The following is a 20,080-nucleotide window of genomic DNA, read 5'->3' on the forward strand; positions in this document are numbered from 1 at the left end:
CACACCATATATAAAGATATATCTTTCCAATAAAAGGAGAGTCAATACCCATGCGGCCCTCAACCACATTGAGTGGCTACTTGATTAATTACCCCACCCCCAAGACTAAATTAATAAATATATCAAATTGTTGTTCATTTATTTACACCCCCCCAAAGAAAAGATAAAAAAAACCATAAACATTCGATAGAATGGGGGAACTTGGGGAGAAAATCCAAGGAAAAAAATCCCAAATCTGAAATACTGGAAAAAATATCTTGCGAATATGCGGATGCAAAACTGTGAATACACTGTAGTTTTTAGTTGGAATATAACCAATCAAACGTGTCCTAGTTGCGCTTACACTGAATCTTTTACTACACTATACTACAAGGTGACGAGGCCTAGGTTTCTTTTGCAGATTTGGAATGATATGCAGCAGTATTATAGCACTTTATTATTATTGAATGTTGTCTGGTTGTTTGTCTTTGTGTGCCCTGCGATTGAATAGCAACCAGTTCAGGGTGTAGCTACTGCCTAAATAAAGTTGTGTTGAATTCTATTGAAGACAGCAGGGCTAAGCAAGAGAGAGATACTATGTAGATATATAATGTATATAGATATAATTTATTAAATATATTTATTTGGCAGGACTTTACATGTAAGCAGGAACAAATACAGACTGAGAGTATACTTTTTTTTCAGGGGTTGGTCTTCAAAAGCAACACTGGAATACAACGGCAGCGGCAATTTTACCAAATTTTGCAGGTGCACATCCAGCGTCCAGCAAGCACGATCACAAGCTGGAACGTTCACGTCACTTTGTACACACATATTGAATCTTTTCACAATTCCGTATACATCCTTTTAACTCAGTCTCACGGCAAGGTTAATTTATAATACTTCACACTCCACCCAAGTACAGTGTAACAATTTTTTCATAGTGCATTTTGTGATATATTAAGTAAACAAACGAGACAAACACACACGCAAACATTAACTTTTCTTTTTTTTAAAGACCATTTTGGTCAGCAGCCTATAGAGTTGAAGCAGGAAAAATGGCATGATGCTTTCAAAACAAAAGCCGGTGCCATGCAGGTGATGACGAAATGACAGATGCAAAGCGAGGCTTATGTTGCAGTTTCTTTCAACAAGCGTTTATAGAAGTGTGTATTCACTGTAAAGGCAGAAACTCTCGTGTACAAATTTGGTCAATTTCATTTTCACAATGCAATACTACAGGTATTAGTCAATCTCTTCATGAGCCTATTCATTTTTTAAAAAACAAATTAACCAAAGTAAAGTGTTGAAAAAACTTGCTCGCTTTAACCATACAATGTTTAATAACAAAATAAACCCCAACTATTTCCTGAAAAGTAAAGGTACAGAAGAGGATTCCCCGCGACAGTGATGAGCTATTTAAATGATTTGGGACTTATTGAGGTTTTACCTGTTTTTACAATTGCATGGTGGGCCATACCAAATGCTCTAAGGGGCTGTATAAGGCCCACAGGCCACAGGTTGCCCACTGTGTCATAGTTAATTAAAAGTGCATCTAAATAGTTCTGCTGTGCCAGTGCACACAGATGGAATCCATCGGGGAAGTTGTGGTTGTCCATCCGTGAAATGACTTATCTATTCATCCTGAGTGTGTGGTTAAATGACCGTTATCTGCGTCAATAGACCTTCCGCAATTAGGACACAACATGGATGAGGCACACTTATGACTTGAGTCAATGTGAGGTGAGTTGGGCAACACTAACCACTAATGTTGGCTTATTTCATCTTATTGCCCTGAAGAATAAATACTCTTGATGTACTGATTTATGTGGTAAACATAATTCACACTCAGGATTGGCATGATCAAATAGACTTTCTAATGAATCCTTAGAATTCAGTGAGTGCGTGGAATTGATGAATCGTGTTTGAAAGCGAATGAGGCAAAGTCGAGTGAAAAAAAAAATCCTCTGCAGTCAATAGTGTTTTTTTTTATCGTCAAAGGAAGTCTCTACTAACTTCTAAAGTGTCATTTGCTGTTTATGGTCTCAAATAGTTTGTTGTCAATCCCCACTTATCGTTGTTGCCACGAGTTTGATCAATTTGACAAATTCACGCTGCCTGTAAAAGAGGAAATTTTGCCACCTTTTCACCCCATCGTTGTCCAGTAAAAACAACACTGCAATTGATGGGGTGTGTACGTGTAATTCAGAGGGCAATTTTCCACCTTACAAGGTAATATTTGAGCCATAACTGAGGCATGACCATCTGAGTGTTAAGGTTATTCCGCTATGATGTAATCAAAGTGTGACGTTTACAGTACTGCACTGTTCTGTTGAAAGCAGTTTCTCCTGTAAAAAAAATAAAATAAAAAAGGCAAAGTGGCAGATCAATTGTGAGGCCATTTTGAGCTATATCTGTGTGAAAGAGAGCAAACCTAAATGTTTCAAATAAAGGGATTGATTTTAGCATGTCCAAATTCGCATTAAATAAGAGTGGCAGAAGTAACAACAATGGAAATACTTGAGGGAATTCAATCTTTTTCAAGACGCCTCCTATTCTGATAATGTAAGGGCGTGGTGTTCCTGTAGTTCGTGTGTGTTCCTCTCAGATGTGGAAACATCAATGTCGCCGAGGTGAGTTGTGAATGTGATGACCTCATGGGCCTGGCAGCCATGGGGATCCCCAAACAAAAACACACACCCACTCACTCTCAGTAGCAAATCGACACGCCAGGAACCAACGGGATGGGTCACTCTCCTTCCTTTTTAGGAACGTGTGATGTGTGAGCTCGTTTGTTAAATAAACATGTGTAAGCAAACTGGAACAATCAAACAGCGGCGAAATAATACATTATACAAGGCCTTCAATCATCTGACAGCGCCCTCTGGTGGAAAAGGGCTGTAGTAGCGTTTTGCTCAGAGGAACTTAGGAGCTTCGGTGTGCTCCAGCAGCCACTTAAAGAGGGGGACGTGAAGAGACTCCCTGCCTGACTGGGGCATCTCCTCCCTGGGCTGAGGCTGAGGGTGCGGCTGGATCTCTTCACAGTAGCGCAATAGGAAGTGCAGCAGGTCTCCCACCCTCCACTTCCTGTCACGCAGCCTTTGGACCACAGCTGGCAGCTGAAACCACACCAACAATTTCATTTCAGTGACTAAGATTTAAAGACTGCTTGTGTCTGAAATTGTCTCAGTAGATTCTCAGACTGAATGTCATAAACGGAGTGAGACTGCAGTCCATTTGGTCACAATATTGCATTTATACAATTAAGTGAAAGCAGAGTTTTTGCAAATCGAAATGCATCTTTGTTACCTGTTCGAGCTCCTTGTCGGGACTCAGTTGGATCAAGGGGACGCCGGCGATGGAAGCCGCCGCCCACTGCAGCAAGCTCCTCAGTTGGGGGTCGTAGGTCATGTGGCGAGGACTCCGTCTAAGTTCGCGGATGTCAGAGTTCAGGATACTCAGCAGAGTCCTGGAGGCCTGTACTTGTGTTGTGTCTACACAAAGAGTTCCTGCAACATGGCAAAACAACATAAGTTTATATATATTTTTACGACATGCGACAAGACGTGACATTTTTTTTATTCATTTCAGAGACCGTTTGTGTGCATCTGTAGGTAGTAGGTACTGCTGTTTTTGTCCTCAACAGAGTTTAAGTAGGCTCAGAATTTAAATATGTGTATTTGCCGGATAAATACTATGAAAGTTAATACTTATTTTGCTTCACTCACAAACCGTAAGAATACAGTACTTCTCCTAAAATCAAAACACATTTTAGTACACTTCAATGTTGGTAATCATGGAGGGCTTTGAGGTTTGAGCAAAAATCTGAAATTACTTCATAGGATGTCCGAATGTTCTTGGATTTTGAACGCGTCTAGCAATGTTATTAGGAAGGCATTTTTGAAATTCAATTTTTGTTTCTTTTAGAGGTCTCATTTCAAACTGTGAATTGGTGATTTCAGAATAGACAGACGCCATCAATTTGGGGGGCACTCAGACATTCTAATATTGTGTGAGTGTGAGGGGAGGGAGCGTAGACGGTGAATGAACGTCAGTGTGGCTGACTAGTAGTACGGGGGTGGTAAAATCCCCTGCTACAGTATGACGCACTCAGACAGCATGGTGGGCTGACGTGTACAACCTAGCTTGGAGTCAATGCGGATGTCAATGAGTGGTGACAGCAGACTAGACTCAAGTTAGAAGGACTTTTGTCCTCTCATTTACAGTATCTGTGCCGCTGGGATGTTTCGATGACTCATGTTTAAATGGTGAATTAAAAGAGGAGTTTAAGAACACTTACCACTGGATTCTTCTTTGACTTCTGTTTCTTTGTCCTCTGTATGGTCACTGTTGGATAAGTCAAAGGGAGGAATGAGATTAGAAACCACGTTTAAGAGGAAGAAGTTGATTTCTCAATTCTGAAATTCCTGGAACCACTGAATTTGTCAGAGAAGCATGTTTGAATATGCTATAGTGACAATTTTAAAAAAGGGTTTGATTAACAAAGGCCGGAGGTTGATTTTAGTCCGGCTCGCGAATCAGCCCTCGTGCGTGTTATGAACCTACTCGCAAAATGGCAAACGACAAAAATTGCTTCAGCATGCGTCAAAAGCGCCACTACCAACTGTTTGTGTATGAAGTGACGTGAGACAGCAGTGTGCGTTCAAGCGTGCTTGTGTTTCTTTATTCTGACAACACGTAACCTGCCCCTCCCACCTGCTATTGGGGCATACCATTACAAGAGGGGGGCGGGGGGCTAGGCAATACCAAAATCCCAGTAAGACCAACAGTGGAGACTTACTTACATTGGGCACATTCAAGGAGAAGAAGAAAGAAGGAGACAAATATTACCATAATAAGGGAAGCGGATTTGAAGAGTAAATTACCCAGCTAATGATAGTATAAATAAACCTCTGCCATTAGCATCTCTCCCACGGCGGTGTGATGCAGCGACGGTGCTTTTTTATTTTCTTTTTTCTTGGTGGGGTGAGGTGTGGCGCTGAGGTGGCGAGGTCGGGGGCCGACAATTTTTACGAATAAGGCCGGATGGCCAAGGAGATATCGCCCGGAGGGCGGGGGACTGACCAGCAAAAAAGGGTCAAGTGCCCAGCTCTGGTAATGACGAAATTTTCCAAAGCCATAGTAATAGTTTGTATGTCACTGTGCTTGCACTGATAAGACGACATTCCCCCATCTGTGAGACTTCTCACTATGTGACTACATTTGCACAAAGTGTGGGGAGATTGGTTTTACATAATCAATATTTTCATCGGCACCTCTCGGCAAACACAAAAGAAGCACTTAGTTTGCCGGTTTCACTATTTTTTTTTTTATATTAACATTATTCGTATTAATATTATTCAGAGTTGACAGTTTAGCACATGAACTGCAGACACTCAATACAACAGCAAAAATCCAAAGATACAGCGTGTTTAAGTCCAAACAGCACTCCAATTATTAGCTTTGACTCCCAAACAATTTAACTGCAAGCAATTTGAATTGCAGAGGAGCTTCTTCAACACAAGTGTTGACATTGCGGAGAGTCAAATCTAATGTGCTGTGGCAATTCCCCAAGAGGCACCGTTGATCTTAAATTCAACCCAAAATCCTCAAAAAGAAAAGCCCAAAAGATGGTTTCATTGTTGGGATATGGGTGCAGTTGTTGCAACTACCCGGAATAGCCTCAGTTACCAGAAAAATAAAAAATCACAAAACATCTGGCTTCGGTTTGAAAGGAAAGGCATCAGTCTAGAACGTGACATGTCAAAAGCCACTTTCAAAATTGAAAAAAGAAATCATTTTTCATGGCTTGTGAGGTTGCATCAGATGCGTAACTGGATTGAATGAAATGAAATACGGCTTTCAGCCGGGAAAAGTTGAACACCTGACTCTCACTAAGACTGCCCTGTTGTCTTAACCGCATTTTGTGCCATTCAACAGCTATGTAATACGTCACACCAGAAGCCGGTGCATCGTCACACATCTAATTCTCCGTTTATGATATGCCGCTTCGCTGTGTGACAGCACGCGGAAAACAGCACGGTGCTCTGTTTCAATGAGTTCTATTTGAAATACCTATACATCCCACGTCTGCCGTCACATTTTCGTAATTTTACAGAAACTGAGAAGGGGAATCAAATTATGGTAATCACAATGGTACGACAAAAAACACCATAATCCTGTGGTGAGCTGACTCTTCGCCTAATACCTCAATCCAAAGGGTGTGAGGGGTTGATGAGGATAAAAATAGTGCACACCAAACCAAAAAGGGAAACACCCATGTGCTATTTTGGTGTTGTCTACAAACACCATCCAAACACCAAATGAGGGATTGCCTTTCTAGAAGAGTAAAGTAAATCTACGGCAAAGGGCACTGAGGCTCCTCAAGTATCCATGGGTGAGTCGATGTATTTTTTTCCCCCCTTTAATTTCACTGATCTGTATCTGGGCTGTGATATACAAACACAAAAATATTTTGCTGACATTCTCCCCTAATACAGTTGCTATCCACTTTCTTGTTGATGTAGCCTGCAGGCAAAGACATAAAAAGTGGTTGCCCTAGAAAACCTAGACTCTTTATGATCCTCAAACATGATGTCACGAATAGACAAGTGGCAACAGCTAAAACTACTGTATCCGTTTATAGCTTTCTGTATTCTCGACCAGAAAAGAAAGCCACGCAAACATGACCAAACATGACTGCAAGAGAGTTATTCACGCGAGACATCCAAGGAATCTGGCTGAACTGCAACGGTTTTGGAAAGAGGAGCAAATTCATCCTGTTTATTGTGCATGTGACCTGCAACGAGAGGAAACGTTTGGTCGAGGTCATTGCTGCCAAAGGAGGGTCAAGCACTCCCTACACGCAAAGCAGACTGTTTGTTATGATTTCGACATAGATCAGACCAAATTCTATGGCCAAATTCAGCAGAAATGGAAGAAATTCCAAATTTCCTCCCACTGTCAAAATCACAGTAATATCTTAAAGAAAGTGACTTTGTAATATGGGCTCCTTTTTTGGAGGCATTGATGCACTGGAGAGGGAAGCTCTCCAATCTCATTGGGCGACCGAGTATAATGACTATAAGGGCATTTAATTACGGGCATTCTGACTCTGATTTCGGAATCCAAAGAACATGACTCGATTGAATGATTACTGACCTGTCTGAAGGCGAGGATGACATGTGTTCCTCAAAAGGCTCCCCCTCCAAGCCAAGACTGCTCCAGCTGCTGCTGTTCCCATTGCTGCTAGAGAGAGAGTAGGCCCAGTCATGTGACACTGTCGTGCGACTACTCAGGTCTCAAGTCGGGTTGTGGTGTAATCAGCATTTTATCGGTATTATGTTGATCGCTCGTAAAATTGCACCAGTTATAAAGTTATTTCCAACAGCCATTTTGTCTTCATTTGATAGCATGTGTCTTGAGATTAAAATGGTCCCACACTGCGAATCCCTTTTTTGCTTTTGAGCTCCCCATCACAATGGATTGAAGGGAAGAATTGGGGATTTGTTTGGTAGAGAAGCATCCCATTGACAGATGCACTTCCTTATTAACATGGTTTTGCGCCTCACCGACATGTATCGACGAGCGATACATCGGTCATGTGAGTTTTTCCTAAAAGCGATACTCGTACTGGCATGCGGTTTCATGCTACGAGCTTGACACATGTGCCCATACGTCCGTGTTGCCTGACAAATCGCTACAGGAGTGGCAAAAGATCTTTCTCTTCATACAAGAGGTCAATGATTACATTGAGCACCCGCTTTTAGCAAAAATCTGTGAATACAGGTAATTAATGGCCAATACAATTGTATTAAAAACAATAACACCTGAACATGTTAGAGAATGAGTGAGAATATTTATGATCTCTTTCTTTCATCTGCTTCAATTAAACTACATATTTTATCTCGGTGGTTAGAGTGGATGACATGGTGGGAACTTTTTTCCTCCACTTCATCAACACGCTCCAACACCCTTTGAGGATGAATTCTATTTTCCCTTTAGTCGTTTCATCTGCTAAGCGGAAATGGTCGCAACAGGCTTTTAAAGGGAGTCTAATGAATCACACATGGTGGTGAACTTTGTTCCTGCAGAAACAGTGCCTGAAGAGACAAAAGCACTCCTTCAAGACACACCTTTAGAAAATATTATGATACATTAACTCAGCCTCCTCGACAGTCAAGACACTGTGTTCCTTCGGTATCTTTGGAAAGGATCTCATTGTCAGGTTTGCTTCCACAGAGATATACCCCCATTTTGACCAAAAAGAAAAATTGGCAACTGGTGTGAGAACTTGTCAAAGGACAGACACTCAAGATAGACCTGATATCAAAATCTCTCTTTGGAATTTACATTCGTTGCAGTTTTCCCCATCGAAAACCACATTCCCTCTGAGCTCCTTAAGTACATTACAACTACAGCTAGATGAAATCATTTAAAATGGTCCAATGTAATTTAATCATTTTGGTAAAATAACAGGAAATAGTACAGCAAAGGCCAAGCAAAATTCCCAACTATACGTAGCATTTTGACAAGGAAAACAACCCTTTGCTGTTTTGGCAAAAAAAAAAAAAAGATTAAACTGTTTGTTAACCGGTTTGAGTGAAAACGTTATAGATTTGGGGTCAAATTGAAATTCAGAGTGTGCCACGGTGCATTGAAATATAGGCAAGTTATTATGTCATCATCAAAGCTTCGGCTATGCATTTCCTACAGTAGCCCTAAAATGCAAATCACAAAAGGCTAGCAAGTTCTTCAATAGGAACACAAATGATGTATACAAAGTAAAACATGATGTTATAATGAGGCTGTCAGATACTTTTGCCGTCTGTGCAGCCAACCCTCTTTTAAATGCGTCTTCAGTGTGCGCATAGTAATTTGAATGTGGAACTGAGTCCTGAGCATATGCAGAATCACCTCATTCGAACGCCCAGAATCAAATTATTCTACATTTGAAACACTGATTGCACTGATTTAGGAGAAAAAAAACGGCATCATGCGGAATAACTTCCCACGCAAAGACATTAATGTAGCGTACTTTCAAACAAGTTGTTCCTAACACCGACCAGCCCAGTATTGCTGTGTTTCTTCTTGGGAAAGGCGCTGTTGTGTTTTTTAAATTTTTGTTTTGTTTTGTTAGTTTAGTTATTTGATTAATTTGTTTGATTGGGGTTTTTTGTTTGTGCATTTTTTTGTAGGTTTTTTTATTTGTGTTTGCGGTTTCTTTTTTTTTGGATTGAGCCACCACACTTTCCATTTTGAAGGTGTTATGGTGAAAACTAAACAAAATGGTAGTATAACCCCTGAACAGCAAACTGGTGCATCAGAGGGAAATGATTTACATGTTTTACAAAAATGTAATTAATTAGATCAATCAAAATTCCCAAGTAAATACCATTCAGTGAAAATCTAATGGCCAATGAGTAGCAGGCCAAGAACCTGGACGTTTAACAAGCTGAAATGTGTATTTTGCTTGAAAATACTGCCTGAAAAATGTTTTTTTATTTATTAAGGTTGTATGATTGTGACAGTTTGAGCCAGTAACAAATTTATTTACTTTCTTATTGGACAATTTAAATTTAATTTTGAAGGTCAACCGGAGTCAAAGAACAGATAATGTTCGACTGGATTTTCACCAATACAGCTTGACGTTTAAAGAAAAGGGATGGGACAATTCGCTCTTATTGACCGCACTTTTTTTCATTGATGCTGCGTGTGCGTGCACGTGACAGCTTCACATTGACCCACAAAGTTGTAACTTTAACTGACTTCAGAGGGCATCTCTCGGACGCGGTAAAACATAAAACTATTTCCACGAGCAGAGAATTTTACCGTCTACTGGCACACAAATATATGAAAGACATACTATGGAGTATCTGGAATGCACAGGAATACATCATTCAGGATATATACCTGTCACTGAGGTGAAGGAAGCTGCTGTTGTCATCCTCAAAGCTAAGGTTGGACCAGCTGCCCACACTGTCATCTCCGACACTCAACTGCTGGGACACAGTGGACTCTGTGGCTTCTTTGCCTGGAGAGCTAAATGCAAATTATAGCAAATTTAGAAATCATCAAAACATAAATATCAAGGTCACACTCTATGATGCTTTTTTTTTTTTCTAAATCGGGACATGAGGGCATTTAAAAAGTAGTGTGTAACACCCCTTCATTAATTTGGAGGAGCATTGTATGTTTGGACCTCAGGAAGATTTTTTTAATGACTTCTGGAAAATGTGTCATGGTAAAAAAAAAGAAAAAGAAAAAAAACTTGATTTTAGCAACTTGACAAAAGACATGGAATAAGCACTTCAAACTTTCAAGATGTATTCTCCAGCTCTTCTCACCAATGTTCGAAAATTCAAAGATATTACAATTAATTAGCTAAGAATAAACAGAGCTTGCTTATTATATGCCATACGGGAAAAAAAAAATCAGAAGTTTTTTTTTTTTTTTTTTTATATAATTAACTGAAGTTACAAATCACATAAGACAAATTGAATAAACCAAAAGTTGTCTACCTGCTGTTCTTTACATTCCTGGTAGCCCACGCTGGGCGAAATTTGTTAATTGAAAACATTGGATCATGGTCTAGATCAGGGTGATCCAATCCAATGTAGATTTCAAAAGTTATCATAAAAGTAGAACGCATTACCTAATCCTATATAAAAAGATGGGATTTCCAAATCCGGATCATTTTGATTCAGATTATTATTATTATTTTTAACAACTGAACCCATGAGAAAGAAGATGAAAATATAATTAAATTGAATTCCATTGTGTGATTTTTTTAATACATTGAGAGTTTGAGGGTGATAAAAAAAATTCACCATGTGATTTTTAAAATTCTTGGTGCGCTGTACTCAGGTTGAAGTGGCCATTCCAACAATATTTTGCATTTTGAAATCTTGTCATTTTGCTATTGCTAGAGAGGTAACAAAAGGTTCACGAACATTCAAACTTTAGTCATACCTGCATACTAATGGGCAGAACAAGCACAATATTTCTGATGACATCAGTATTGTTGTGGGTACCTGACACTGGCCGTTTGGCAGACGTTAAGTGCAGAATTCATGATCTCAGCGGTGAGGCTCTCTGCGTAGCTGGTTCCATCATGGCCGATGCCACTGTCTGCGTTAAGACTTGTGTTGCTCAACTCACGCTTTGCATTCTCCATCGCCGTACACACCATCTCCTCTGCAAACGCCGACCTGTGTTCCAGGTCGATATGGATTTTAGGAATCTCCAGCTCATGGAGGCGCTCTGGCGTGGTTTGATACTCTGGGCCTCTTTTTTTCCTCTGCAATATTGAATGGTGGTGATGCTGAGTAAGTTTGCAGTAGTAAGGGCACTCCAGAGCCTGACAGCAACGGCAGGTCTTCTCTCCCTGGGAGGGACCGGGCACCGTCTCTTCAGACAGCCTTTGGGTGTGTGAGTGTCGGTCCTGCCTGAGAGTCTTCCGATGATCTTGGGATGAATGCCCTACAGAAGCCAGGCTCATCTTTAGAGTGTCATCAACTATTTTTCTTGCGTAATGCTCAATGACCTGCATCACATTACTGTTGTGGCCACTATCAAGCAAGCTTCCTGTGCTGTGGTAATGTCTAGCCTTACTATCCCTGGAAAGTAGAGGGCAGGAGAATGAGTTCCGAATGAGGTTCTCTGTCACGTTTTCAAGTTTGGATTTCTTATATAGACAAGAGTCTGTGAGAGACTTAGGGAGGCGTACAGACGATAGGCGAAGTGTTCGTGTCACATCACAAGTGATATTGTACGCTAATGATTCTGCAAAGTTAACCAGATCGACGCAGTCCCTATGGCCCTGTTTTTCTCTGCAACAACAATGTACATACTCACAAGAGGGACAAGTCACTGACTCCACTTTGACCTTGGTTGGTGAGACCTCACTACCCGATGCCTTCCACTCATCTGGTAATGACTTTGAGGGACGAAGGCGGGCGCTGGAAGATCTCTGTTTAATCTTGCGACTAGCATGAGCCAAACCTTGTTTTATTGACCGATAGGCCAGACGACTAGCAAATTGATCGAGGACTAACTCCCGACTGCCTCCCTCCTTTTTTAGCACCCTAATGAGGTAGCCAGCGTATTCATCTGTCACACTCTCACAGCTGGGATAAGTCGAGGACAATCCTGAGCTGGAACTACTAGACGTTGAAGCAGGTGGGCGTAAAACAGAGGAGAGGAGGTTACTGGACCACTGTTCAGCCACCCTCTCCACTCTCCAGTCCCTGTTGTGACCTGTGCCAGTAAGAGAGTGATGGTGGTGGTGATGCAAACACTCCGAGATAGAACAGTCCACACTTCTTTTACGGGGAGAACCATGATACGAGCACTGCTGAACAAAGCTCACCATCCTCTTCACATCATTGATTACTGCCCCAGCCACCTCCCCTGCATACACCCACAAAGAGTTCAAAGTTTGCTCTGAGAAATGAGCCACGCTGTCACGCCTTCCCTCATCCGTAACGGTAAATTCACCAACTTCCTCACCGACTCCCAGAGTGTCTATCTCTGTTGCCATCGAGACTATATGACAAGCCAACTGTTCGGCATAATGGAGCGCTTCCTTGCTGGACAGCCTGCGAGAGGACAACTGCCTCACTTCATGCGGGAGACCTTCTGACTCGACCAATTTGTTGGTGTCACTTACGCTGGGGTGTTCTGTCAATTCTTCCTCCTCTTCATCTTCATTACCATCTACCTCTTCGGAAAGAGATCGCATCAGTTTTAACATAAACTCTGTCTTGTCTGCCTCGGGACTGTTTTCCGCTGGACCTGGTTCAGTCTCAGGATGATAGTGCGGAGTAGGAGGAGGGGTGGCTGGAGAAAATTCTTTGGCCAACTTGCTCTTTAACTTCTTGGAAAACTGTTTTATTTGTTTCTCCTTGGATACTTGACTTGGCTGCTGGGGGGTAGACGGCGGAGTGCCGGGTGTTCGGACAGATTTTTTATCCGAGTTTGGCGTTGCATCAACCCCAGGGTGAGACGACATCTTTCGTACACTCATCTCTGCATTTGGCACAAGCAGAGTGTCCCTTTGGCTGAGGACCGTCTTTGCAAGGAAACCAGCGCAGTCATCAATACTTTTCTTCATTTTAGAAGTGCTTACAAGCTCACAAGCTTCAGTCACTATCATGTCCACCATGTTGCCAGAGAAGTTTTGGAATGGTGACTTTCCAAGGGAGCAGCTTTTTCCACAAGTGGGCGTTTGTGTTTCATGGCTGTGAATGTTGTTTTGCGTACATCTAGTGTCATCAGAGGAAAATACTGTTACTCTTTTAGGGCTGGATTGTGAGGTGTCTGTTAGGCTGGAACCATGCTGTTCTTCAGGATCCTTTAGACAGGAGATAGCTCGGCCTGCTTGGGGCACAGGGATACAGCTGGCCATGCCTGACAAAGTGTAAAGAGCTTCCTTCACTGTGCATGGGGCACTCTCTCCTGAGGACCCTGAAACTTCTATTGAGGTTGTATTGGAAAGCTGCCGATTAGCAAAAGTGTTGCAGGTGTGAGCACTCATATTATCTGCACTAACGTAACAGATATTGTCTGGAGAAACACTGATGGCTGCTTGGCTAGTAAAGTCAATTTCAGCCTGGGAGAGTTCGATGAACGCTTCCTGGATAACAGACTCAGACAAGTCGGAAGCATAGGAAGTAACCACCTCCTCCTCTTCCTCTTCTTCTTCGTGCCCTTGGCCAAAAGACCAATCACTAGGGGTTAGAGGTGTGGACGGGTGTGAGAACTGACACACCTCCATAATACCTTCGAATATCAGCTCTTCAGCTAAATCTGCTGCAAACTGTGTCACTGTGCTATGAAAAATTTGCTTTTTCACAGTCAAAAATTCTTTCAACGCACCAGATAGTGCCTCTCCAGCCAGGAAGTTTGCTAACCCATTGACCGCCCGCTCCTTCAACACATAGGCCTGCCGCATCCCTATCTCATGGAAGGCCATCTGAAATACTGAGGAGGTCAGTCTAGCAGCTAGGTGACACAAAGTTGTGGTGCAAGTAGACACGCCTTTTTGGATGTCCCGCAAAGCACTGCCCAGGCTCATTTCTACAAGGTCAGTAGCAAACCTCTGGATGCCATCTTTAAAAGACTGGGATGTTTTCTGTAGCTTAGCCACGGTTACAGTCTCCTGGATTTCTGACAATTTCATTGTGTAGCCTGAGGGGTTGGTGAATTCCTTGTGGCAAACACAACTGAGATTCTTGTTGTCATTAATGTCTACAGCGGATTGGTACCCGCAGACAGAGCCAAGAATTTCTTTGGAGAGACTACTGGCAAAGTCTGAGTAGGTCTTATACAAACAGCAGAGATCTTGAGGTTTCCGTAACTCAGTGCTGCTGCTTCCGTCCTCACTTTTCTTCCAGAAATATTCCAGCATCCCACTTGAATCTACCAGAGGGCTAAAGGCAGAGGAGCTGACGGGACTGAAGAGTGGCCCACCGTTGTCCTCAGAGGGACTCTGTACTGGCCGTGGGGAGTCAGGCATCTCAGAGGGATGTCCATAGAGGGAGCCTGGTTTAAGAGGAGTGGGTTTTTTCAGATTGGCTGGGAGAATAGGTTGATCAAAGCAGTGAGGATACATGCCCTTTGTTGAGCAGCCTCTAGAAACATATTTGGATGGCGAAGCACCAGTGCTAGATTCTGTGGTTTTAGTCTGTGTGGTTGGAGCACTGTCAATATCTATGGGCTGCATGAGAGTGACACTCTCTGAACTTAAGTCTTCTAGGTCATCAAACTGGTCAAAGCTGTCAAAGAATTCGCTCACTTCAGAGTCAGAGTCTTCCACCCGCTCTCTGGGACCTCCCGGCACCTGAGGGATGTCCAGCTTGGCCAGCATGCTCTTCTGGTAGCCTACCTCATCCAGGAAAATGATTGGGCTGGGGCTGGAACAGTCGGATTCTTCGGATTCACTGATTTGAACTGTCGGTGAGGACAGACGAGCTCCTGGACTGCAATAAGTCCACTGGGTATCCATGCCTGAACACCTCTGCACTGTGACAGAAACCTCCGGGCTCGGCTTTTTTTTAGCTCCATATTTCTTTGAAGACGAACTTAAAATAATGTGGGAACCTGATAGTTCCTTCCGTCTCTTGTGGGTTGGCACTGTCTGTGACGCCACATCATGTCGTTTGAAAGGGCGATAAGCTTCAGGTGTCCAAAACAGAAGAGTCAGAAGAGAAAGAAGACAAAGAAAAATGAGGTAAGATGAAATCATACATTGAACTATCCACTATTTTACCAAGGATTACAAAACATTTCCATTTCAATTAATGTCACAAATCATTTTATTTTCTCAAATAGTGGCAGATTAGGGAAAGAAAACATCTACTTATGCGGCCCGTCTGACTGGGCTTAGCGCTAGACTTGCGCTGGGCACAAAAATAGGGCCTTCAGAGTGAAATTGGTGCGCAAAGGTGGCTGCATTCTTGAGCTGGGGTGGTGGGACTATGCTGTTACTATCCCAAAAACATTTTCACATTTCTTTCCGCAGCAGGACTCAAACCAATTCAAAAGCCCAACTTCTTACAGCGTGAGTTACTACTGTCCATATTTAATGTCTTAAAATTAATCTAATCAACCCATCCAATCATTTTCTATACCACAGGTGAATTGGAGCCCGTCATAGCTGACTTTGGGTGAAGAGGGGTATACAATGAACTGATTCAATTTATCACAGGGAACTTATCGACAAACAACAACTCACACACGCCTCAGGGCATTTTGGTCTTCAGTTAAGCAAAGAAATAATACTCTGGGCCACGAGATGAGGAAATTCTGCAGTCAGCTGCTGGGATCACATGCATCTCTCAATAAAGGTTTCTCAGTTTGCCTAAGCATTAAACCTTACAGGGGTTCTCTCCCGTTTCATCCTCCTCAAGATTCTCCAGGGCAGTGACAAAGTCGTCTTCGATGGACGAGATGGACTGGTTGGTGTCATCTTCCTCCAATTGCTTCGCCTCACCCCTGTGAAGGCTTTGCAGCTCCAGAGCGTAGCGCACACCAGCGACGTAGCACCCAAGAAGGCCTGTCAATGATGTGACGCTGGCAGGAGGTTGCCCACCGGCACCAGGGTTGTGGCGCAGCACACACACAGCCTTTACCCAGCACTGCATGTTTGGATTCGGGGGAAAAAAAACAACTAATTTTTCCCCAAGTTTCAAAAAGGAAGGCACTTACTATTTCAAATGCAGCAATAAGTAGTGGAGTTTGGTTACAGGACAATTATTGTTTTTCCAACCTACTTGAGGGCCAGTGTCTTTGTGATCAGTCAGTCGGGGGGAGTCTTTGAGCAGCTGAACTTCATTATTCCTCAGGCCATAAATGTGAAAAGTTCTGAGCATCTCGCATAGCCCAGCTGGAAGGGATGCCAGGGCCTAAAAGGAAGGATGGAATACTTAGTTTCACAATACAGCCATTGACAGTCATGCGCAAAACGATGCCCACGTATCAAACGCAGTCTCAACCAGTAGCCATCTTTTATACGGACATCATGTCAAATTGCTGCACCAGAGCCACAATAGAACATCCAGCATTTACTCATCTTGGCATTTTACACGTACCAAGTTGCACTTTTTTGTCATAGTTTGGCTGTTCTTTCAACAAGTGTGACTAGTATGTATTAAAATTAAAGCTCAAATTTTCATCCAAAATCCCAGATCCCTAATTATGTTGGCAGCAGTGAACGAGTTCAGGCTGGATTTGACACTTCCACTTCCAACTACAGTAACGTTTTTTTGTTTATTATGGTTTGCCTGAATTTGAATCCTGCATCAGATTGTGGCCAAAGGGAAAACCTTGGTCTGTTATTGCACTTTCTGCTTCTGTAACTAATACAGCTTTGGACTGGCACCCAAAATCTGTCTTCACTAATCATGTTGATGTTCATGTTAACAGGCGAGTACCAAATGAACTCAAATAGATTACTTACTGTACCATTACCTCTTCCCCGTCCTCAGATGTGTGAAAAAGACAGCTCCTGTCCTCTTCTCCTGTGAGATGACTAACAGTCTTTTCATCTTGATTTAGAGAACTACTGCATGTGCAGTTAAAACAACCGGATCGGTAATTGGTCATCCATCAATTTGTTGTGTACACGTGGCGATCGGATTGGGACAACCGTAGTAGTTAGAAGTGGAAGTTTACAATCCAACCAAAACTTGTTTGCTGCCGTCAACACAATTAAGGAAAGGGGAACTTTCGCGTGAGTCAGACAAAAAAAATGTGACTGATATTCTGGAGCGACTTGCGTTTTTTTTTTTCTCTTGTTCATCATTTTTGACTTGGTGTCATTTATAATCCAGAGCGATTCATGCTCCAAAAATTACAGTAGATGACAGATGTCCCAGTGTCTGGTGTGCCAAATGAAATAAGCGTACTTCTGAAAAAAGATGACTCCTACAGGAGGTATAAAAGCGGAAATTATCAGTTGTAATAAAGTACCTGATCTACAGCATCATCACCTTCACTCTGACCAGGCAGACAAACAAAATGAATCTGAAAGAGAATACAAAACGGTTCATATTAGCGCAGGATTTTGGAGCATTTAAGTGCTCTGCATGGGTATCTATGTATGTACAATATGTATGTTTGCGTGCTCGCTTGAGACAAACCTCTGTCACTCTTGTGTTGTCATTGGATGGGAGGCCCAGGTTGATACTGCAAAGATCCTTTCGACTCCGCAAAAGGCTCTTGACAAATTGTGATCCATTGTCACGCACAGTCTGCACATATAAGTGGTTGATCATGGCTTAGAAGTAAACTGAAGAACAAAACGTAGTAGGAAATGAAGTCCTGATATAGTGTGCTGAAAGGGTTTACAGTATTTGAATTACAAGAAAAATGCTCTTTTACATAGTTTATTTCCCGAATGGCGTGATAATAATGGATGGATGGCCGATACATTATTCAAGTAGACTTGCTTTCTCCATAAAAAAGATGAAATAACGTTTACAATGTGGGGGAGGGGAGGGATGAATGCACACACACCAACACATTCCATAATAATTCAACTGTGGTGATGATTATGCGTCAACCACGAAAAAACACTTACAACTCAGTGCTAAGTACAGCCAGTTTAATTGTTAATGGTGTTTAAAAAGTAAAGCTGTGGGTAGATTTCGAGGGAGGGGAACACTTGACTTAAATGTTAGCGGTTCAGCGACTACTAGTCTAGCTTTGCCGTACGTAGCAGTCCTAGCGACAGCTCACCTTTTCTTTATAAATGTTTTTTTTTAAGACAAATCAGTGAGTATGTTCCAAACTGTGAAAAGCGGTCACCTCTTCCTCTTTATTATGACCGGGTGCTAGGGCTGGGCGATATGACCTAAAATCAATATCGCGATAAATTGGGCAATTTTACCTCGATAACGATAAATGCACGGTAAATTCCCCCTGAGGACCAAAATCAAAATAAATGCAGAAAATGCATATTAACTGCTTTTTTTTATTGACCAACTGGTACACATTACTTTCAATGAAAAATAGAAGTACAAAAATCATTTGAATAAACATTCAAAATAGCTTGCTTTGCATGACTTGAACAATGTCACAAAGAACAGGAAAAAAAGGGTACCTCTCACAAAATCTTTTCCTGCAAATAGATTGTGCCGAGATGGTGTAATGCCATTTGCAAATGCTTAGATTTGTGTAAAGGTATCTTGTAAACAATATAAATAATGCCATGTGCAAAGGCACTAGTCGCCTGTAAACAAAATGCTAAATAAAATGAAAAAAAAAAAAATCAATGGAATGCCAGTGCCAAACAAACGCGTGTGCTTCATCAGTAAAATGTGCCGTCTCGAGTACTCCGGTGCGCAGTCGCCACTTGTCGTCTATGTACTGCACATTTCAGGCTCAAACAGGGATGCATGTTGCGACTCGACCACAAGTCGGATGTGGATGCAAAATGCTCGACATGTCTCCGCTCCCGTCCCGATGTTGTCCATATCGGGAAGTGCTGTTTGCGGCAAATATTTTCGTACCTCTTGTCGGCTACGTTCCTGAGGCGTTTAAATCCTGTGCGCTCCACTGTAACTTCAGGAGCTCTATCTTTAGCTATGTGCTAGGCTATCCCGTCCACCACTGAGACGTTCTCTCGTATGGTTTCGCCTCCGTTAGTGGGCTGTTGTCACTTGTCCAACCTTGCTTCTCACTTTGAACTTTTAGCACAAGCTCCAAGTCAACAGCATGGTTGTGTTGTGGGTGGTGAAAAAGAAAAGGTTGGACGCGCTGTTTCAGGTGCTTACGACGCACTTTGTAGTTCATGTTCTTTTGCGCAAACATCGTCTTTATGGAACCCAAAACATTTCCAAACGACAGATGTCGAATTTCTTTTTGGGACAAGCGCGACAAGACCAATTTCAACTAACGTTACTTCGTCTTTAGCCGTGTCAGCCGCTTCTGAATTTGAATCGCCAGCTACGAACTCGTCTTGTGTTTACATTCTTCTACAGCGCCTGAGTCACGTGACTACATGCGCTGGAGCAGACTTAAAGAGGCATGAACATTGCCGCAGACAGAAAAGACTTTCCTTTTTCATTTTTTTTTTTAGACACCGAATTTACCGACAAGGGCAAAATGTTGTCGGTCATTCTAATAAATTTCGGTAACGGTAAATTTTCGGTTAATCGCCCAGCCCTACCGGGTGCGACAAAAACAGTGTATGAAATAACATTTTAATTTGTCAAAGTGCGCACACCTGTTTTTTTCTTCTTCTTAATTTTTCCAAATGGTGAAATTCCGCCATGGCGACGGAGATCTTTAATCCCTGAGTATAATACGGCAGCGTCATGGCATTTGTTATTTGATGAATAAAGTTGTCGTTAAAACAGAGTTGTTGTCTGTGCATTAATGGACATACAAATCTGCTGATGAAGCTTCACTTTGTGCCCCTGACATGGATCTATTAAAACTAGTGTCAATTGGAATGAGCCTCAAGTCCTTAGCTTTTAGCTAATTTAGGACTTGTCTGGTAACTTCCACCGGTCACAAGAACGCTGCATTTCCAGAATGTTGTCAAACAAAGATCACAATTATCTACCAAGTATTTTTCAGAGCATATACTAAATTT

At 42.1% G+C, this 20,080-nt stretch overlaps 1 protein-coding gene across 1 annotated transcript; it reads right to left on the minus strand.

The window, feature by feature from the left end:
- Positions 1-585: 585 nt before the first annotated feature.
- Positions 586-17,756, minus strand: akap11 (A-kinase anchoring protein 11). Its single transcript, XM_088315662.1, has 10 exons — positions 17,622-17,756; positions 17,452-17,505; positions 16,254-16,385; positions 15,860-16,118; positions 11,013-15,156; positions 9,892-10,020; positions 7,141-7,227; positions 4,280-4,326; positions 3,289-3,488; positions 586-3,098 (listed from the first exon to the last, which is right to left on the minus strand). The coding sequence occupies exons 1-10, from the start codon at positions 17,754-17,756 to the stop codon at positions 2,895-2,897; spliced, it is 5,391 nt and encodes a 1,796-aa protein (XP_088171788.1). The 3' UTR covers positions 586-2,894.
- Between the last annotated feature and the right edge of the window lie 2,324 nt (positions 17,757-20,080).

This window comes from Idiotropiscis lumnitzeri, chromosome 14, assembly GCF_059441095.1.
Source record: "Idiotropiscis lumnitzeri isolate Australia: NSW breed Sydney's pygmy pipehorse chromosome 14, RoL_Ilum_1.0, whole genome shotgun sequence".
Taxonomy (NCBI): domain Eukaryota; kingdom Metazoa; phylum Chordata; class Actinopteri; order Syngnathiformes; family Syngnathidae; genus Idiotropiscis; species Idiotropiscis lumnitzeri.